Here is a 20,578-nt window from a genome sequence, read left to right on the forward strand (position 1 = left end):
CTTTCCCTCATCAGCTAACTGGGTTATCTTGTCATAGAAGGAGATCAGGTTGGTCAAACAGGACCTGCCTTTCATAAACCCATGCTGACTGGGCCTGATTCTTTGTTCCTCTTGCATGTGTTGCGTGATGGCACTAAGGATGATCTATCTGTTTCATGACCTTCCCTGGCACCAAGGTCAGACTGACAGGTCTGTAATTTTCCGGATCCTCCTTCTGACCTTTTGTGTACCTGCCTGTCACATTTGCCAGCTTCCAGTCAGCTGGGATCCCATCCGGCCCCACAGACTTGTGAGTGTCCAAGTGGTGTAGCAGGTTGTCAACCATTTCCCCTTGGATTATTTGGGCTTCATTCTGCTCCCCATCCCTGTCTTCTGGCTCAGGGGGCTGGGTACCTGGAGCACGACCAGTCTTAATATCAAAGACTGAGGCAAGAAGGCATTTAGTACCTCAGCCTTTCCCTCATCCTCTGTCACTCTGTTTCCTCCCATAGCCACGAGAGGGCGGAGATTCTCCTTAGCCCTCCTTTTGTTGCTGATTTACTTACAGAAGCATTTTTTGTTCCCTCTTAGAGCAGTAGCCAGGTCCAGCTCTAGTTGGGCTGTGGCCCTTCGAATTTTCTCCCGGCAGCTCTCGAGAGAGCAGCTGACGTGGGGTGGGCATTGCCAGGGTAACAGTGGGAGATTTAAAACCGGTCGAAACCCAGAACTAGCACTCAGTCCCCGAGGTCAGCCGGTCGGAGCCGGTGCAGGCAGAGCCGCAGCGGCAGATCTTGAGGTACAGGGGAGCTTTGGTTTCGGAAGGTTCCTTTGCCAGGGGGACCCTGTGAGAGTGGTGCAACCCGGCAGCTCTTGTGACAGCGGCTGACGTGGCGTGGGCGTTGCCAGGGTAACAACAATCGCACCGCTGCCCCCAGCCCTGAAACAGCCTCAGGGAGGGCAGGGACACGTCGCTGCCCACCAGGCGCTGGGAGGTGAGACCCGCGTGTGAAGCTCTGAGTACCACCCACACTGTGCTGCAGCAGCGGCTGTGGGAGCTCGTGCAGCAGGTGCAGAGGTTCTGTCCCTCCTTGCTCCATAGACCATCTCACCTATCGGCAGTCTACCAGGCTGCAGCTTACCATGGTCTCCACCAGACAGCTTGTCCCAAAAGGGCTGTGGCGACCCCGGTGGAGGCCCTGCCCCGATCTGTGTTTGTCCAGGTCTCTGGCTGCAGGGAGTGCCAGAGGCTGCTGCTGCCGGGGGAGGGAGGCAGCATTGCACCTGCGTGAGGTGTGAGCAGGTGTGAGATCTGCTCGGCATGGTGGTGGAACTCAAGGAGGAGGTTGAGAGACTGAGGATCATCAGGGAGTGTGACAAGGAAATTGACTGGTGGAGAAACTCCCTGGCGTGCCAGCCAGAAAGGTGCCAGGGAGATACCCCCAAAAGGTGGATGGACTCCCTGCCCTGTCAGACAGATGGAGGAGACCTGAGGCATCCCTGGCCCTGTGGCTGTCAGGCAGAGGTAGGAGACTGAAAAAACTAGGAGGGTTGGAAGCAAGTCCCAGTTTGGCATCACAGGCAACCCCCCTCCCTACCTGTCTTGCTTCCCCAGGTGCCCCTCCATAATAGGTTTGAGGCCCTGGATCGTGAAGGAGAGGTAGGTGAGGATGTGGTGGAAGGCCCAACTATGAGGTCACAAAGGAAGAGGCCGTTGACTCCACACCTCAAGTGTGCCTCAGATGAGAAAGAAAGAAGGGTAATTGTAGTGGGTGATTCCCTTCTGAGAGGAACAGAGGACCCAATATGCAGAGTTGACCCTCATCATAGGGAAGTGTGCAGTCTACCTGGAGCCCGGATCAGGGACATCACCAGGGCACTCCCCAACCTGGTGCACTCAACAGACTACGACCCAATACTGATCTTCCAGACAGGTGGGGAGAAAGCTGCATCCCATAGTCTGAGGGGAATGAAGAAAGACTTCACAGCCTTGGGACAGTTGGTGAAAGAGTCTGGGGCACAAGTTATTTTCTCTTCTCTCCTTCCATTTTGGGGTGATAACGTGGGACAGAACAGAGGAATGCAGTCCACAAATGCTTCGCTACGAGTCTGGTGCTCCAGACAGGGCTTTGGGTTCTTTGATAATGGCTGGTTTTATAAGACACCAGTCCAGACAGTAATACATGGGAAAGGTTTATCTCACAGGGGCAAAAGAATGCTGGGACAGGAATTAGCAGGGCTCATTTGGAAAGCTTTAGACTCGAAGGGGGATGGGGTTGTAGCTGGACTTGCACCAGTGGGGCAGCACTCTAGAATTGACGAAGACCAGGAGGCCTCCCACTCAACTAGGGTGAAATCGGTGTGCTCAGCTGGCTCCCTGAAATGCCTGTACACCAATGCACACAGCATGGGGAATAAGCAGGAGGAGTTAGAAACCTGTGTTCGCTCAGGAGATTATGATCTGGTGGGAATTACGGAGACATGGTGGGACAGCTCACATGACTGGAATGTGGTCATGGATGGTTATGTCCTTCTCAGGAAAGACAGGCCAGCAAGAAGAGGTGGTGGAGTTGCTCTTTGCATGAGGCAGCAACTACAATGTATTGAGTACTGTCCAGGCACGGATGAGGAGTGAGTTGAGAGTGTGTGGGTGAGAATTAAGGGGCAGGCTGGCATGGGTGATACTGTTGCGGGTGTCTATTACAGGCTACCAGATCAGGGTGAGGAAGTTGACAAGGCCTTCTACAAGCAGCTGAGACCAGCCTCGCAATTAGAGTCCCTGGTTATCATGCATGATTTTAACTGCCCTGGCATTTGCTGGAAGGACTACTCAGCCAGCCAGCCACAGTCCAGGAGGTTCCTCCAGTGCATTGATGATAACTTCCTGATGCAAATGGTGGATGAGCCAACTAGGAGAGGAACACTGCTGGATCTCATCCTCACTAACAAGGAGGGTCTGGCTGAAGCAGTAAAGGTGGAGGCCTGCCTCTTGGTTGCAGTGACCATGAGATGGTGGAGTTCAGGATCTCATCTGGCAGAACAGACTACCAAGCAGAATGGCAACCCTGGACTTCAGCAGGGCCAACTTAGGCCTTTTTAAGCAATTGCTAGGGGAAATCCCATGGGACAGGGTACTTGAGGGTAAAGGGGCCCAAGATAATTGGTTAGCATTCAAAGACTGCTTCTACCAAGCTCAAGGAAGTGAAGGAAGTGAGCCAGGATACCTGCTTGGTTAAACAGGGAACTGCTGGGCAAACTCAAGTGGAAGAGGAGAGTTTACAGATCATGGAAGGAGGGGCTGGCCACTTGGGAAGAATATAAGGCTGTTGTCAGAGGATGTAGGGAGGCAACTAGGAAAGCTAAGGCCTCCTTAGAATTAAACCTGGCGAGAGTGGTCAAGGACAACAGAAAGAGCTTCTTCAAATACATGGCAGATAAAACTAACACTAGAGGCAATGTAGGCCCACCGATGAATGAGGTGGATGCCTTGGTGACAGAAGCTACAGAGAAGGCAGAGTTACTGGATGCCTTCTTTGTCTCTGTCTACTCTGCCTGAGGCTGTTCTGAGGAGCCCCGTACCCCTGAGGCCCCAGAGGAAGTCAGGACAATGGAAGATTCTGCCTTGGTTGATGAGGACTGGGTTAGGGACCAGTTAAGCAATCTGGGCATCCATAAATCCACGGCTCCTGATGGGATGCACCCGTGGGTGCTAAGGGAGCTGGCTGAAGTCATTGCTAGGCCACCCTCCATCATCTTTGCTAAGTTGTGGGGAGCGGGAGAGGTGCCTGAGGACTGGAGGAAAGCAAATGTCACTCCAGTCTTCAAAAAGGGCAAGAAGGAGGACTCGAGTAACTACGGACCAGTCAGCCTCACCTTTGTCCCTGTAAAGGTGATGGAACAACTTATCCTTGGCGCTGTTTCAAGGCATATCAAGGATAAGAGGGTCATTAGGGGCAGTCAACATGGCTTCACCAAGGGAAGTCAGGGTTAACCAACCTCATGGCCTTTTACGAGGACATAACCAGGTGGATAGATGATGGGAAAGCAGTGGATGTGGTCTATTTTGATTTCAGTAAAGTATTTGACACTGCCTTCCACAGCATCCTTGAAGCTAAACTGAGGAAGTACAGTCTAGACGATCAGGTAGCAAATTGGACTGTAAACTGGCTGAAGGAAAGAAGCCAGAGAGTCATGGTCCATGGGGCAGAGTCTAGTTGGAGGCCTGTATCTAGTGGAGTCCTTCAAGGGTCGGTACTGGGACCAGTACTATTCAATATATTCATCAATGATTTGGATGAGGGAATAGAGTGTACTATCAGCAAATTTCTGATGACACCAAACTGGGAGGAGTGGCTGACACGCCAGAAGGCTGTGCTGCCATCCAGAGACCTGGACAAGCTGGAGAGTTGGGAAGGAACAAATTAATGAAATATAGCAAGGGCAAGTGTAGAGTCCTGCATCTGGGCAAAAACAACCCCAGGTTCCAGTCTAAGTTGGGGAACGACCTGTTGGAGAGCAGTGTAGGGGGAAGGGACCTGCGGGTCCTGGTGGACAGCAGGATGACCATGAGCCAGCACTGTGCCCTTGTGGCCAGGAAGGCCAATGGCATCCTGGGGTTTATTAGAAGCGGGGTGGTTAGTAGGTCGAGAGAGGTTCTCCTTTCCCTCTACTCTGCCCTGGTGAGACCACATCTAGAATATTGTGTCCAGTTCTGGGCCCCTCAGTTCAAGAACGACAGGGAACTGCTGGAGAGGGTCCAGCGTAGGGCAACAAAGATGATTAAGGGAGTGGAGCATCTCCCTTATGAGGAAAGGCTGAGGGAGCTGGGTCTCTTTAGCTTGGAGGAGACTGAGGGGTGACCTCATTAATGTTTATAAATATGTAAAGGGTAAGTGTCAGGAGGACGGAGCCAGGCTTTTCTCGGTGACAACCCATAATGATAAGACAAGGGGCAATGGGTGCAAACTGGTACATAAGAGGTTCCACTTAAATACAAGAAGAAACTTCTTCACGGTGAGGGAGACAGAACACTGGAACAGACTGCCTAGGGAGGTTGTGGAGTCTCCTTCTCTGGAGACATTCAAAACCCGCCTGGATGCCTTTCTGTGTAACCTCATTTAGGTGTTCCTGCTCCAGCACGGGAATTGGACTAGATGATTTTTTGAAGTCCCTTCTCTTCCGTAACATTCTGTGATTTTGTGACAATTTCACTGTGTCCTTGTGGTCCTCTTAATAAGCCTGTTCCTTCTTCCACAGGTTATAAGTTCTCTTTTTATTCCCAAGCTCCAGCCAAAACTCTCTGTTCAGCCAGGCCCAGTCTTTTTCCCCTCCAGCTAGTCATTTGGTACATGGGGCAGCCTGCTCCTGTGCCTCTAAGATTTCCTTCTTGAAGAGCCACCAGCCTTCCTGGACTCCTTTGCCCTTCAGGACTGCCTCCCAAGGGACTTTGCCAACCAGCCTCCTAAACAGATCTAAGTCTGTGCTTTGGAAGTCCAAAGCAGCAGTTCTGCTGATCACCCTCCTTACTTCTCCATGAACAGAAAATGATCATTTCATGATCACTATGCCCAAGGTGACCTTCAGATGATGTGTTACCCAGGAGTCCTTCTCTATTCACAAACAACAGGTCCAGTGAGGTGCCTTGCCTAGTTGGCTCTCTGACCAGCTGTGTCAGGGAGTTGTCTTCCATACACTCCAGGAACCTCCTAGACTGTTTCTGCTTTGCTGTATTTCCAGCAGACATCTGGGAAGTTTAAGTCCTCCACAAGAACAAGAGTTAGCAATTGTGAGATTCCTCACAGCTTCCTGCAGGATACTTAATCTGCCTCTTCATCTTGGTTGGCTGGTCTGTAACAGACTCCCACCAGGATATCCACCTTGTCTGCCTTCCCCTTGGTTCTTACCCATAAACACTCAACCCTATCATCACCCTCATCAAGCTCCAGACAATCAAAACACTCCCTAACATACAGGGCTTCTTCCTTGCCTGTCCCTTCTGAAGAGTTTATAGCCATCCAACGCAGCACCCCAGTTGTGGGAGTCATCCCACCATGTTTCTGTGATGGCAACTGCATAGCAGTTTTTCTGCACGCAGTGGCTTCCAGCCCCTCCTGTTTGTTGCCCAGTTTGTTTTACTGCAGTTCAATTCCTTCCTTAGTGTGGCACTAGTGCTTTGCTGATCTTTTTCTACCAGGTTAGGTCCTTGACCCAGGTTATTGTTGATCAGAGCCAGAGGCTGTAAATGAACAGTGGATTCAGAGAAGGTGGTAGGAGCATAAACCTGACATTTTTTGCTGGATTATACTATCACAGACTTGCAACCTCATTACTCATCTGGAACACAAGAGAAGGCATATACCTCACCAGCATGATGTAAGGCAAACTTAAGGTTTGCATTGTGCTTTGAGCTCTTCAGATGAAATTTCTATACAGGTATAGGTAATACTGCTTTAGGAACAATTCCAAATATGCTTTGTCAGTTTAATGAACTGATTTAGCCTTTTGCAGTATTTTTATACGAATATAAACTGCAGTATCTTTGTTTTTGCAGGGATTAAAATTAGAAATGTGATCAACATGAAATACACAGCAAAAACATACATTGCAGAAAAAAAATTCTGAAGGTTTTTGTTGTTGGTGGTGGTGGTTTTTTATTTTGTTTTGGTTTGTTTTTTTCCCCCGTTTAAAAACTTGAATCCCTTATGTGCAATAGGCTTGTATATTTTCCTGAAGCTGCTCTTGCTCTGATAAATAATATCAGAGATGATTTGCCTCACTTGAAAAAATACAAACATTTGGATAAAATTTAAATGGAAATGTAGATACATAACTCAAAAAGCAACAGAAGCACTACTAAGCAAAAGGACACTATTTAGTCTGGCTGCCTTGAATTGAAATAATTTTCTGATTCTTCTTTCACATATCTGTTGACTTTTTATTGGTCTCTTTAATAGATGAATTACAACAAATGTTAACAGAAGCAATAGTACATTGTATTACAAGTTAACTGTAGTAGTTATTCAAGAGATCTACCACAGGTACCTAAAGATGACTTTCACAGGACATTAATTTGTCCAATGTCTGCTAGTATATAATGGAAAGCACTTGTTTCATGTTAATTTTTGACTTTTTTATGCTTTATGTTAGACTCTGAAAATACTTAATGGTTCTTTCGTTTTTTCTTTGTTTCTTCAATTCCAATAAAAATTGTTTCCAAACAAGAAATCATATAGGCCAAGGAGAACACACACATTCATCACTGTAAATATATTATAGAAGAAAGAAGGAGTCTTAACATCAGCCAATGCATGTAGCACATACTGTGAGGCAGAAAAGCCTGCTGATATGCCCTCCAGACCTTTGTTCTGCTCTGACATGCTGACTGGGGAGCTATTAGTCTGCACCACACTCCCTTGTGCCCTGAATGCCCTAGATTTATTTTCAAGGGATATGGGGATATAGAGTGAGGTCCACTTCTGGGTCTTATCACAATATGTGGCCTAGACATGGCTGAAGTTTGGGACAACTGGAAAGTTCCTCTGAATTGTGCAATACAGGCTTTGCTGAAAAGATGTGAGAAGGATGGATATGTAAAAGAGTCCCTCTCCTATGAGAGGTTTTACAGAACAGGAAGCCAAGAAAAATATTCTTTCTAAAGGCCTCAAGGCTTGAAACTATCTCAGGTGATGCAGAGAGAAGGTAAAACTTTTGTCAAGATATGTGCTTCAGCATCTGCCCCTGCTCCTCCTCCACAGCGACAGGGAAGGCAGCAGGTTCAGCTTTTACAACCATGAAACCACAGAGTAAGATGCTACCCCCAGACATGGCTCTATGGATCATTTTCCCCACTGCGTATCTGCCAGTAAGAGAAAGATCTGAATTCCTGTTCTGATTTTCAGGCTAAGGATATTCCACCCTCTTGTTTACTGATGAGTGACAGGGCTTTTTGTTTATGAAAATGTTTTGCCTGACTTTCAGCCAGCTGGGGTTCAGTGAGGATGTGCTGACTTGTCTTGGCAGAGGCCATTGATTGACTCCATCATGCACCAAAGGGAAGTAGAAATGGGTCATTTGTGAGCTTCCTGCCTATGTGTATTGCTGCCTTTTCCTGAAAGATTGTAAGTAAGTCACACTGTAAAATAAAGAAGTTGAGTAAATTCAGAGAAGGATAAAAAAAAAAACAACAAACCTGCTAGGGGCTCATGGACATCCTATGAGCACAAAACAACAGCTAAGAAAATTATTAATGAATTATTCATTCATTTCTGATTCTGATACATATGATTAAAATTCTGTTCTGCTGTTTCTTGCTGTTGTTTCCAGACTCTTTTGAGAATTGAACACCTAGTCTTCTGCAACATCTGTAACACCATTATATTTGGAGGGAATTAGAAATAGGCAAAGATAATATTTTAGAAAACAGATTGAGTTTAAGGTTATAGAAATGAGATATCAATACAAAATTTGTTTTATTTTCAAAATTTCCCATAGCAATAGCTTTAATGCTACTTTGGCACTTATTTGTGAAAAAACCCTATTTTCAAATCTGAGCAAAAACTATTTTCTTCTGACTTCTGCGTGAGAAAAAGCTTGGCAGCTACAGGTAAACTGAGTGCTAATGCATTAAAAATGCAGATGTAATGTATGACTCTGCTCTAGAATATGGTCTGAGTTTGCCTTTCTGTTGCAGTAGCATTTTGAGTAATACATTGCCATTGCAGAATGGCAATACATAGTGTAAATCATGTATCTGCAGGGATTTAAAATAATTCATTTCTGCAGGAAGGCTTTTACTATTAAGAGAACAAATGATTTTTTCTTGGAAATTCATTAAATATACTTTTAATATAATACATATACCTGATTATTAGAAAACCAGCAGAGTGTTACAGTTACATTGATATCAACTGTGGTTTACGTGTTGCCTGTGGTTAAAGTCCTGAGTATTTAAAACATGTTTTATTCATGCCAGCTGCTGTGGAATTTGTAAATACTGTCTAGCTGTTTTCTTTCAAATCACGAACAGTACATCCTACTCCCTACCAGACAGTGTAATGCTAGTTAAACCAGCCTTCAAATTAATCACGAGGCTAGACAATTTACAGCACTGTCCAAAGGATGCTATGGCAGCATGTTTGCCCAGAAAATGAAGGAAATTAATAATGATGGCACGTCTACATCATTTTTATGCCATAATTACCATTACCATGTCTAATCCTAGGGTAAAGGTTTTCAAAAGGTGACTCAATGGGAGAGTTTTCAGATAACAGTTTTAAAATTGTCTTATAGCTCGAAAATGATAGACTTCTGATGGTAAACTAAAATAGTTCAATTTATTTAGCATCTTACAGACAAGATGAAAAGATGATTTAATCAGCATCACTAAGATGCTGATTGACACCAAACAATTATTTCCTCTATCAGACATAGATAAAAGATACCAAACTTATATGCTGAAATCTGCACAGTTCAAACTGTAAATTAGGTGCAAATTCTGTTCAGAAATGGCACTTAACCATTGGAAGACATGGCCAAAGGATACGGTGGAATTTTCTGTCATTTGAGGTATTTAAAGCTAGCTAAAATCTCTTTCTAGTGATCACACTCTGTTGAGGCTTCAAAACATGTGAAACATGATAGTTAGGTATGATTCTACAGCAACAGTAATGACAGGAGGTGAAATTATAGCCTCACTGAGGTCTATGACAAATTCCCACTCCCTTTAATGAGGCCAAAAATTAATCTATAATTATAAAAATCTTTGATATATTCATTGAATTTAAGCTTGGGATTATATAGAAACTGTTTTGCTCCACTTCACCCATTTTATTTTATTGCTATTATATTTACCATTTTATTTCACTGCTATTATGTTTACCATTTTATTTTGTATTTCAGATTAGTTTTGAATTTACTTCATATGATTTACATTTTTTAAGCATCTAGGAGTTCACAAATGTTATGTCATGTCAGTCAGGTGAAGTCCCTGGTGACTGGGAAAAAGGGAAAAATTGCACCCATTTTTAAGAAGGGTAGAAAGGAAGACCCTGGAAACTACCAACCTGTCAGCCTCAGCTCTGTGCCTGGCGAGATCATGGAACAGATCCTTCTAGAAGCTTTACTAGGGCACATGGAGGACAGAGAGGTGATTCAGGACAGTCAGCATGGCTTCACCAAGGGCAAGTCCTGCCTGACCAACCTTGTGGCTTTCTACAATGGAGTAACTACATCAGTGGACAAAGAAAGGGGCATCTATTTGGACTTCTGTAGAGCCTTTGACATGGTCCCTCACAACATCCTTCTCCCTAAATTGGAGAGAGATGGATTTGATGGGTGGACTGTTTGGTGGATGAGGAACTGGCTGGATGGCCACATCCAGAGAGTAGTGGTCAGTGGCACAATGTCTGGATTGACACTAGTGACAAGTGGTGTCACCCAGGTGTCCATACTGGGACCAGTACTGTTTAATATCTTCATCAACGACACAGGCAGTGGGATCGAGTGCACCCTTAGGAAGTTCCGAGATGACACCAAGCTGAGCGATGCAGTTGACACACCTGAGGGACGGGAAGCCATCCAGAGGGACCTGGGCAAGCTCTAGAAGTGGACCCATGCAAACCTTGTGAGGTTCAACAAGGCCAAGTGCAAGGTCCTGCACCTGAGTTGGGGCAACCCCTGGGATCATTACAGGCTGGAGGATGAAGTGATTGAGAGCTGCCCTGCTGAGAAGGACTTGGGAGTACTGGTAGGTGAAAGACTGGACATGAGCCAGCAATGCACACTTGCAGCTCAGAAGGCCAACTGTATTTTGGGTGGCATCAAAAGGAGTGTGGCCAGCAGGTCGATGGAGGTAATACTGTCCCTCTACTGCATCCAGCTCTGGAGCCCTCAGTACAGGAAAGACATGGACCTGTTGGAGAGGGTCCAAAGGAGGACCACCAAGATGATCAGAGGGATGGAACACCTCTCGTATGTGCACAGGCTGAGAGAGTTGGGGTTGTTCAGCCTGGAGAAGGTTTCAGGGAGACCCTACTGCAGCCTTTTAGTACTGAAATGGGGCCTATAAGAAAGATGGGGACAGACTTTTTAGAAGGGTGTGTTACAGCAGAACAAGGCATAATGGTTTTGAACTAAAAGAGGGGAGATTCAGGTTACACATGAGGAAGAATTTTTTACAATCAAGGTAGTAAAGTACTGAACAGGTTGCCCAGAGAGGTCTTAGATGCCCCATTCCTGGAAACATTCCAGGACAGGCTGGATGGGGATCTGAGCAACCTGATCTAGTTGAAGATGTCCCTGCTCATTGCAGGGGGGTTGGACTAGATGACGTTTGAAGGTCCCTTCCAACCCAAACTATTCTATGATTCTATGATCACTTTTCAAGTAGTGCAGAGTTCAAAATGGAAACAAGAGAACAGACTTGCAAAAAATTCTGTTTCTTCTTAGTTTCATTTGGCTAAGGGTCAAATATTTCATTGGTTATCTTTCACAGAAGATGGGTGTTTCTATTGCTTGCTTCTCATGAAGCTGGAAAATGGAGATCTGTACAAATACATTTTCTGGATTATTCTCAGTCTTACAAACAGTTGAATTCAGGTCAAGATTTCCAGAAAGCCTCATAATTAAGTCACTTTGAATGGTGTCAGTAATTAACATTGTGAATGTATGGTGTTGTGTATAGCCTCTCTACCACAGTTCTCCATATTGTTCAAACCTGAAAGAAAGAACTGTCGCTGTCCTTCCGTATGGTCTTCTGAGCAGAAGTGCACTGACTGCTGACAGTCGTTCTGAAAGTATATGGAAGGGTTTGGGACACTGAAGTCCAGAAGAAGTTTGTCACGTCTATTCCTTTTCAGGAACAAAGAAGGCATTAGAAGCTGTGGCTTATAGACCATTCCTAAAAATGGCTTTAAAGCAGGTATGAAGAAGTGGAGATCTGAGAATCTACATGAATATCTTAGTACAAAAGCTGAGAGGCCCAGTCCAAGTCTGTTGACTATCAGCTTTATTTTGTTGAAAATTAAAGCACGTAAATTTTTTTATCCTCTCTATTTTCTGTCCAACATGCTGATATAACTTTGTGCAAGAGCAGAAATGGCTCTGATCCAGATTCCACCCTTATTTTACCCTAGGGACATGTGCAGAACCAGGAGGTATGAGTCCCACACTAAGGGTGCAACCGTGGCAGTTCTTTAAAGTACCATTTAAAGCCTGCTGGAGTCAATCGAAGGCCTTTCATTGACTTCAGTGGGCTTTGGATCAGAACCTCTGCTAGGGAGCTTTTGTCCTTGGCTTTCGTAAAGAAGATTTTACTGATGTGTGAATAGCATTAATCACCCATGCATACTTAGTAAAGAGTGATCTGGTTTTTGTGATATAGAAAATAATCTGCTGAAGCATGAAACATTTTGATGAAGTCAAACAAAGTAAAACTTGCCCTCCATGACCTAAATCACAGCTCTTGAAATGTCATTTACTGGGATAATGCATTCCCCATCTGTCAGTCTGGGCTTTTTCTTGCCACAGGTGAACTAATGCAATCTTGGAGGTGTGCCATGGTTACTAGTATCTGGTGTTTTACTAGAAGCGAGAGACTGGAATTCTTATGAGAAAATCTTAATTTTGCCCACCTCATGGAAACAACAGAAAATAAGGAGACCTTTGTCCCTGAATTTACGCCATTTGGTTTTCCTTACACCTAAATCAGCTGTATATCCTTAATCTCATCCTGGAGAAACCACTAGCATCACAAATGGGAGCTTGTTATTTAATGTAGAACTAATCATTGATTTGTCTGCAGTCAGTAAATGCAGAAAACTGCAATGTAAAAATCTTTTGACAAAGTCTTTGCTACCACCTTAGTCTTGACCTTCTTAATATATTAGGAACGGGGATGTAATTCTGATGAAAACAATCCACACTAAATATTTGTCCTTGTGCCTGTTTGTTACCTTATGGATATTGAATATTGTGGCTATGTTTATTTCAAAGCTCACCTCGAATTCTGATTGATTGGACAGTAACTCCTATTTTAGGTAAGTAATCAGTGGTTGTCGGTCTGCCAGCATTGGGTTAGGTCTCATAGACTTCAATAATGAGTCTTTTACTGTATTTATATAAAAGTGAAACTCCTGACAGTCATGATAAAACTGGTTGCAATTTATTGCCTGGCTGCAGATTTTTTAAATCTCTCTGGCACTACAGGGTTATTACAGTAAGTTAGAAAGACAGGTGTTTTAAGTATGAACTTGCTGTTAAGATCTCAAAAATATTAACTGAGTGCTCTTGAATTGAAGCTTTGATGAGAAATAAATCCTTCTTATGACACTTATATGCCATGTAGAGATGTGGAAGTATGAGCAACAGCACCTGGCAAGCAAGCTGTCTTCCTTAAAAGCAAGCAAACCAGCTGCTCATCAGGTTGGAGAAGGATTTAGCAGGAAAGAAAAGTCTACTCAAATGTTCATTGCTCAGATCTGCAAGAGAAAACTCATACTTTATGATTTGTCCTCTGGATAGTGAGAAAAATTGTATTTATATTTTCTATATTTTCAGACACCATGGGAGTATTTGAATATAGGTCTCATTTTCAAGTGACCAATGTGCTTAACAGATCCATTTCTGTTCATATCAGTTCTCTCATTTACAGAATGTAACCAGATAAGTAACAAAATCAGCTTCCTTATGGAGAATAAACAAAACCTGATAGAAATCTTCTGTTTCAGGGTACAGTAGGGGTATGATTTCTGGATTTGCTCTGTATAGGTCCCTCCTTTCCCTGTTATTGCATGTGCATCAGACAGATCTTCTCATTTAATAAGCCTCAAATGTATCTGCTTTCTGACTACATGAACCAGCTGTGTTTTAATCACACTGACTAGATTAAGAAATACCCCAGCAGAGCAACACTAATCAAAATGTTTCTGGCTCTTCAAAGCCCTAGATAGGTAGTGGTCTCATAAAACACTGGCATAAAAAAATTGTTGGGCCCCAAATGTGAATTGATGCAAGGCTGGGATACTTAATGTTTATGTATTTTCCAAGTGGGCAAGGTATCTCATCTGATCCCTTCAGAAAATTATTTATTTTGCCTAAATCAGCCAGCTATGACTCCACAGGAAACACACCATTTGTCCCTGAAACAGAAGCATTTAACAGTGAAGAGAATCTAACTGTAGGTCTTCTTTAGTTTCCACTTAGCAGTAAGAAAAATAAATGCAAATGAAACAGCATGCAAGAAAGATGCACCCATCAATATATACCCCTCCAAACTTCCAGGCTTTTGCCTGAAAAATGTTCAGCTGTATCACCTACATATTCGTTAGATTATCTAGAATTTTGCAAATAATTTTAAGACTATTCTACTTGAAAGCATCCAGTGTTATTCTGAGTTCTGAAAGCCTCAGTCAAATGACATCATAATCCACTGAAAAGTTTTCCTTTTGATGTCTTGAAACAATAACTGTCAGAGATCTATTTTAATCTTTAGGCAGACGATACTGTGACAGCTACCACCTTTGATCTTTTGGCTTGGTTCCCAAGGAGACTTCCCCTTTTTATATTTCATTTGCTATTGGTTTTGTTTTGCTTCTGATGAACTATCAAATCCAGAATAATCTATCCCATATACCTCAGTCTCCTGCCACCACAACTGTTCTTATACCATGCTGCAATCACCACGTTTGCAGTTGTGACAACCAGGGAACTAAAACAGAGTGCTGTAATGACCACAGAGAGAAAGCTGCCTGGAAACACTGATTGCTTCTTGCTGCACTCCCTGCAGTTATTGAAATAGTATTATACTATCTCAACTGAGATATAGAGACATGAAGTTCATGCCTGTGCTGTACCAAAACCTAAATAAGCCAGAGCTATGTGCCTTCAGTAATGCTCTCTGTCTCAGACTCCCGTCACACAAACACTTAAGCATCTGCTCATCTTTGTGGAATAGCTCTTCTGATTTCACTGGACTGCAAGGTAAATTTTAATTTAAAGACATTCTTATTTGCAGACTCAGGACTTATGGTATGATATTTAGTTTCTGTGCATCAGGCTCATCTGCCATTTAAGATGCTGTAGGGTATCCTTCTTGGCTTCCAGCTCTGCTGCTTAAGAATGGTGTGAGTTAGTCTTAAGTCCCACGCTATTTATCAGCCCAGATGTCTCTGATGCCCTTGAGCATCTACAGTGACATCTGTATTAGCCCAGCTGTCATCACACTAGAATGAGGATTTCAGAACAACACGACCTGACGAAATAAGGGAAAGAATAGCTTTTGTTAACTCCTAGGAATGTGAACTCCAAGCAGAATCCTATCTACTATATTTTTATTTGCTAAACTGTGCTCATGTCTTTAGAGGGACAGAGATAAGCAAGTTACAAAATGGTACAAGCTACAAGGAATGGAAACAAAGAAGCTATGACTTACCTGCAGTGCTATGTCCCATGCATTCCGTGTGATGTTAACAGTATGGGGCTGTCCATTAGCCATGTTTCTGTGGTCGACATCAATGTTATATGGCTCTTTGGTGCCTCCTAGGCTGTACCGAATTTGCAGATACCCTAGTGAAAGAAAAAACACACTCAGGTATTTTGATCTTTATTCACCAGTTATTCCCCCCTCTTTTATCTTCACAGACAACTGTTATATTTTTACACTTAAATTGCTTTCAGAGCTGGTCTCTGCAGTAGGAGAAGAGCTAGTGTTTGAAATTATAAAGTTACTGGGCTGAAAACTTTCTAGTTTTTAACCTGGAAGTGTGACAATGATCAGCATTGCAAAACCGAAGAGTTTGTAAACAACTCCAGACTGCAAACCAAACAAATTGGAACTATGCCTTGGACAATATAGACGATTCATACAAATTTGCACACATCAGGTAGCACTTTATTATGGAGATTATTAGCCTTGCTACAGTAAAATTCTTTGGAGTTATACAAATCATGATGTTTTCTAAAGAATAAACCATTCACATGCATTAAATAAAGGCAAAATTACAACTAATTAACACTGACACATAATCTACATGAGATTTCCTTGCTCTCACATTTAATTGTGATCGACAGGTGACCATCTGGACTTTTATGGAAATTTAATAATATATGGTGAAATTAAAATCTCAGGTTATGTTGTTAGAAAAGTATAGTCAAAAGTGGTTAATTGATATTCATTACATACTGTCAGACAGCTGTTTCTTTTCTAAACACATGTGAAGTGTCTGCTCTTCATAACAAATTTTAATACTTGATTAAAAGGAAGAATGATTGAAAACGGAAATGCGGACTCTATTATTTATCAAAACTGGAAATATTCTGCCCAAAAGAGCAGTTTAGATATCTGACATGGGACTTCTCTCATGTGTCTTCTTTCTCATATTAACTTACACATATTAACACTCATATTAACTTATACCATAAAACAGAATGGTAGTAAAATCATCCTAATTATGATTTTCATGGAGCATCAAGGCAGTATTTGGAATCAAAGTATATTCAGTTCATATATAGTTTTAATCCTGTAACAGCAAATGGTTTATATCCAACCTTCAACAACCACCAAAATGTTTAGGTTCTTATATATTAAGCTACATACATATTAGAGCCATCTCAGTGGGTATCCACGTTTTCTGAAGAACAGTACATTACACTTTCCACTGACTACTGGTGATATTGTCATGAGTTCAGCATGCCTACATGTTCAGTAAATGCCTACATGTGGATGCCTACTTGTCCACTCCATAAGGCTAATTCATGGGATGGATCTGACTGTTATAGCAGGGGAGTTTTTTTGTTTATTTTTGTTTGGTTTTGTTTGTTTTCCATTTTGTTTTGAGAAGAAGGGTTGGCTACCGAAACCCCACTAAATTGAACAGTTTTATCAGTACAAAATCTAGTACAGCAGAATACAGGTTCTGGTCCTATGTACTTTACTTTCATGTGACAAAGGTGAAAAGACTTTCTCATTAGTTCAGAGCTTTAGCTGGATGTTGGTGTTATCACTTGTACCTTCAATAGAGAGCCCAAAGCAGTTGCTTACCGGATGGCTTGACAAGCACAGCCATGAAGTCTTGGGTATAGGAGCTGATGTACAATAGGACACAAGGGGACCTGGTGGTACTGAAGCTGAAGCTGAGCTCTTCTTTATTCAAGTTGAGGTCGGGTGCCGTGATCTCAGGATCTGTAGAACTCAAAAGTGTTCGGCTAACTAAATCCTTCATGCTAGTCCCTGGGGAGTGGAAATTGTAACGAAGCCACGTGCCCTCTTCAAAAAATGCTCCAACATCTTGAACATAATAGAAAAAAAAAAGGAGAAATTAAATGCGCTGAGACCTTTTGGATGAAACTTATTACTACTGACTTGATCGGTACTAATCTTTGCATGTTTATACTGCTGCATTCTTTAAGCACTTACTTACCCAATATTTAGGTCAAGACCCTCACTGTTTTCCAATGAGAATGGAAAGGACAATCTCCATTTTATTGGTAGGTACCTAGATTCACAGAGCAAAGGAAAGATTTCCTTTGGGTCACACAGAAGTCCTATGCTTATATCCTATATCAATATTATAGATCGGAGGATCCACGCTTCAGATTTTTTCTCATTGAAGCCTTGCAGTGGATAATGCTCCAAAGAAAGAGATACAACAAAGAGAGTTTTCAGGGACACAGTAAGCAAACAGTGTCAAGGAAAAGGAAAACCAGCAATTCTGAGCAGCAAATCTGAGTGAATTCAGAAGGACTTCACAAAGGGATGACGGCAATTTCAGCACCTGGAAGATATGGAATAGGACTGGACACAATGCTAGAAAGTTATCCATTGCTAGCACAATCTTTCTTGAGCACTGCAAAACCTGGATGTCCTCATGGGAGATATAATTAACCAAGGAGCCTGAGTCAGTGGGGAACAAGGCAAGAGACACCTGAACTGTAGCTCCCAGGAGATGCTACATAGACAAGGTTTTTGAACCAATCTGAGACAAAACTTTCTGTCAATACTCTTGATAGAAAATACAACTATTTTTGGCAAAATTAATACTTTCAGCTGAAAAGCATTGTTATTACTTCTCATAATAATGGAGTCCTACCTGTTTCTTAACATTAAAAACATAATTCAAGGTAGACATTCTTACAGGGAAGGCTACCTTTGACAGTCTCCAATGGGAATCACAGCACAGCTGCCTCCCATTGGTAGTGTTTAACCTGCTAAGTCTGTTGGGGATAGCTGGACTGGCTTCCTATGGCAGTTATTCATTTAGCGACATTGTGGTCCTGGATAGGCTTTGCTGTCTGGGACAACATCATTAAAGGAAATCTTTTAATCACATGTGAACCTAAATAAGAAGGTGTGTTTATGAACATTTCATCAGTGATTAAAGAACGATGAATAAAGTTTATGAGCATAGCATATGAGTACTACATTTAAAGATGGTTATAAGCAATGCTTGAAGAGGTGACCAGTCATTTAAAGAAAATCTTTCATCATTTTTGCCAAAGATTGGTACAAAGTTGCCCATCTAAACTGCTGAAAAATCAACACACTGTCTTTATTTCAAAAGAAATTCAGTTTTTCTTCTCTTTTAGTATTTGGAGTCTTTACACAATTCTAAGCAAAGGCTTTATCTCAAAACATATGAAGCAAGATGTGCATTTTACAAGCTGTGCAGTGATACAGAGCAAGCCAGGAATGAGTCTGCAGACTTCATTCAGAGTAGCTGAGAAGAAAAAAGATAAGAAGGCAAATAAAATTATAATAGACTTTACTGATGCTCCTTTCCAGAATTTTGCCAAATTTAGTGCTGGAAAAGCTTTATGTTTTCCTGTAACCATATAAAAATTATCTCAAACTCTAAATATCATAGTCACTGTCACTGTGTGGCTGTATAAAACATGGAGCCAAGTTGTGCCTCCAAGGTGCTATAAATAATTCAATCATCCTTGTAGATTTACAGCTACCATTTTATTGGAGAAACTGTAACTCACTCTGAAACACTTATGGAAGAGGCAATTCAGTTTAACAATTACATTTTGCAGTAGACTCAACTTTAGTATTCCTGGATTAAAAGTGAAGGGGCCCTATCCTGAAAACACTTCCTCAAATTGTGATGCCTTCTGCCATCAAACAGCAGTGTTGAAATAAGCATTAACGCTTACAGATCTGAAGCAGCATACAGTGCAGCTCTAAGTATTTGCAAGACTGGCTTAAAAATACCCTATGACCGCTAATTTATTCTTCTTCAGCCTTTGCTTGTAGCTTGGACAAGCTGCTCCTTGGGCAGATGCTGTATCAATTATGCTGCGGCGGCGCTGCCAGAGCTGCTTGCCAGAGTGAGGGTGCTGGGCCTCAGTGTGCCCCACACTCTGCCAGGGGGCACCACACCCCCTTGCAGAGGCTCCACGCACCCAGAATACCAATGCAAAACTATGTTTGCCTCCAGCCTGTTTGCTGCTTGCCATGCCTTTTATTTTTGGAGCGATCTTCAGGATTGCTCAGCACTGTGCTTGCCCAGAGCCTCACGTGCTTGGGCGTACTGGGATCTGCAGTCTTGATCTCAGCGCTGCTCTGGGGCAGAACTGGCAAGCATGCAATGCATTTTCCACAGCAGTAGACATTATGAATTGCTACTTTAAATGTTCTTTACTAAAAAGAAAGCTTTAAGTAAATGATGCTCTCTGAAATGGTTAGACTTCTTTTTCCCGAACGGATTTCTTGACAAAGCTAAGAATGTTCTGTATGTTTAACTTGATTTGTGCTGAGGAAAATGATATTCAGTATAGCTGTATTACTACAGGCATATAAGATACTGTAACGAGCCTCAAATTTCTCCTCATATGCACAACATCTCTTTTAAGAGTAAGGTTCACCTTGTGAACTTTGTGCGAGCGTATTAGGCCCTTAACAGGAAGATATTGAATTCCTTCATGTTCCAGCTCAGCAAAGAGGCTGATGCACATGATTACACGCTTTACTGAATGAAGCTAAGGTCCTTGCAGCAGGGCTGCAATGTGCTCAGCAGCTCACAGGAGCAGGCTGTTTGAACTATTAGGAAACATTATAAAAAGCTAAAGGATAATTTTCTCTTTAATGAACACAGGCATAAGACGATATGGAAATGTTGAGGGCTCATCAATGAAAAAACTGTCTTCTTGGAGGTCGTAAGTGTATCCTTGCCTGAAGCTCTGACAGAAGGAATAGTGAAGTCCTTCATTCAGAAAACCATTCAAGCTGCCTGAATAAAATAGGTAAAACATAGCATAAACCCTGCTTCTGAAATGTGTATGAAGTTGCCATGCCCCACCCTCTGCTTTCTTTTGTAATATTTCAAACACTGTCTGAAAAAAATGAGTCTTGGGGGATTAGGCATAAGTTGCAGTGAAGGGTTCCTCTGTGAACTGCCCTTTCAAAACCGAAGATTTGAGGAAATTAATGTTGTGGTAACAGATCAGTTTTCTTTGGAAAGCAGTACCTATTTCTACACCAGTACACAGCGTTGTCATCCTCTGTTGACAGACTTTGCAAATACATACAGTATGGGCTTGCTTTGTAGAGGAACCCAGAACAGGATTTGTGGATCACTAGTAATTATTTTATCAAGCCAGATGCATA

The 20,578-nt window shown here is 42.6% G+C and overlaps 1 protein-coding gene across 2 annotated transcripts in view; it reads right to left on the reverse strand.

Moving 5' to 3' along the window:
• The window catches only part of CNTNAP2 (contactin associated protein 2), a 1,148,794-nt gene that overhangs the window by 67,391 nt on the left and 1,060,825 nt on the right, over positions 1-20,578 (reverse strand). For both annotated transcript variants that reach the window (XM_065830092.2, XM_071804698.1), the window contains exons 19-20: positions 17,012-17,257; positions 15,404-15,537 (exon numbers count right to left, since the gene is read on the reverse strand). In XM_065830092.2, coding sequence (XP_065686164.1) covers positions 15,404-15,537; positions 17,012-17,257 — 380 coding nt within the window. The remainder of the gene's footprint in view (positions 1-15,403; positions 15,538-17,011; positions 17,258-20,578) is intronic.

The sequence above is a fragment of the Patagioenas fasciata genome, chromosome 2 (genome assembly GCF_037038585.1).
Source record: "Patagioenas fasciata isolate bPatFas1 chromosome 2, bPatFas1.hap1, whole genome shotgun sequence".
In the NCBI taxonomy this organism is placed as follows: domain Eukaryota; kingdom Metazoa; phylum Chordata; class Aves; order Columbiformes; family Columbidae; genus Patagioenas; species Patagioenas fasciata.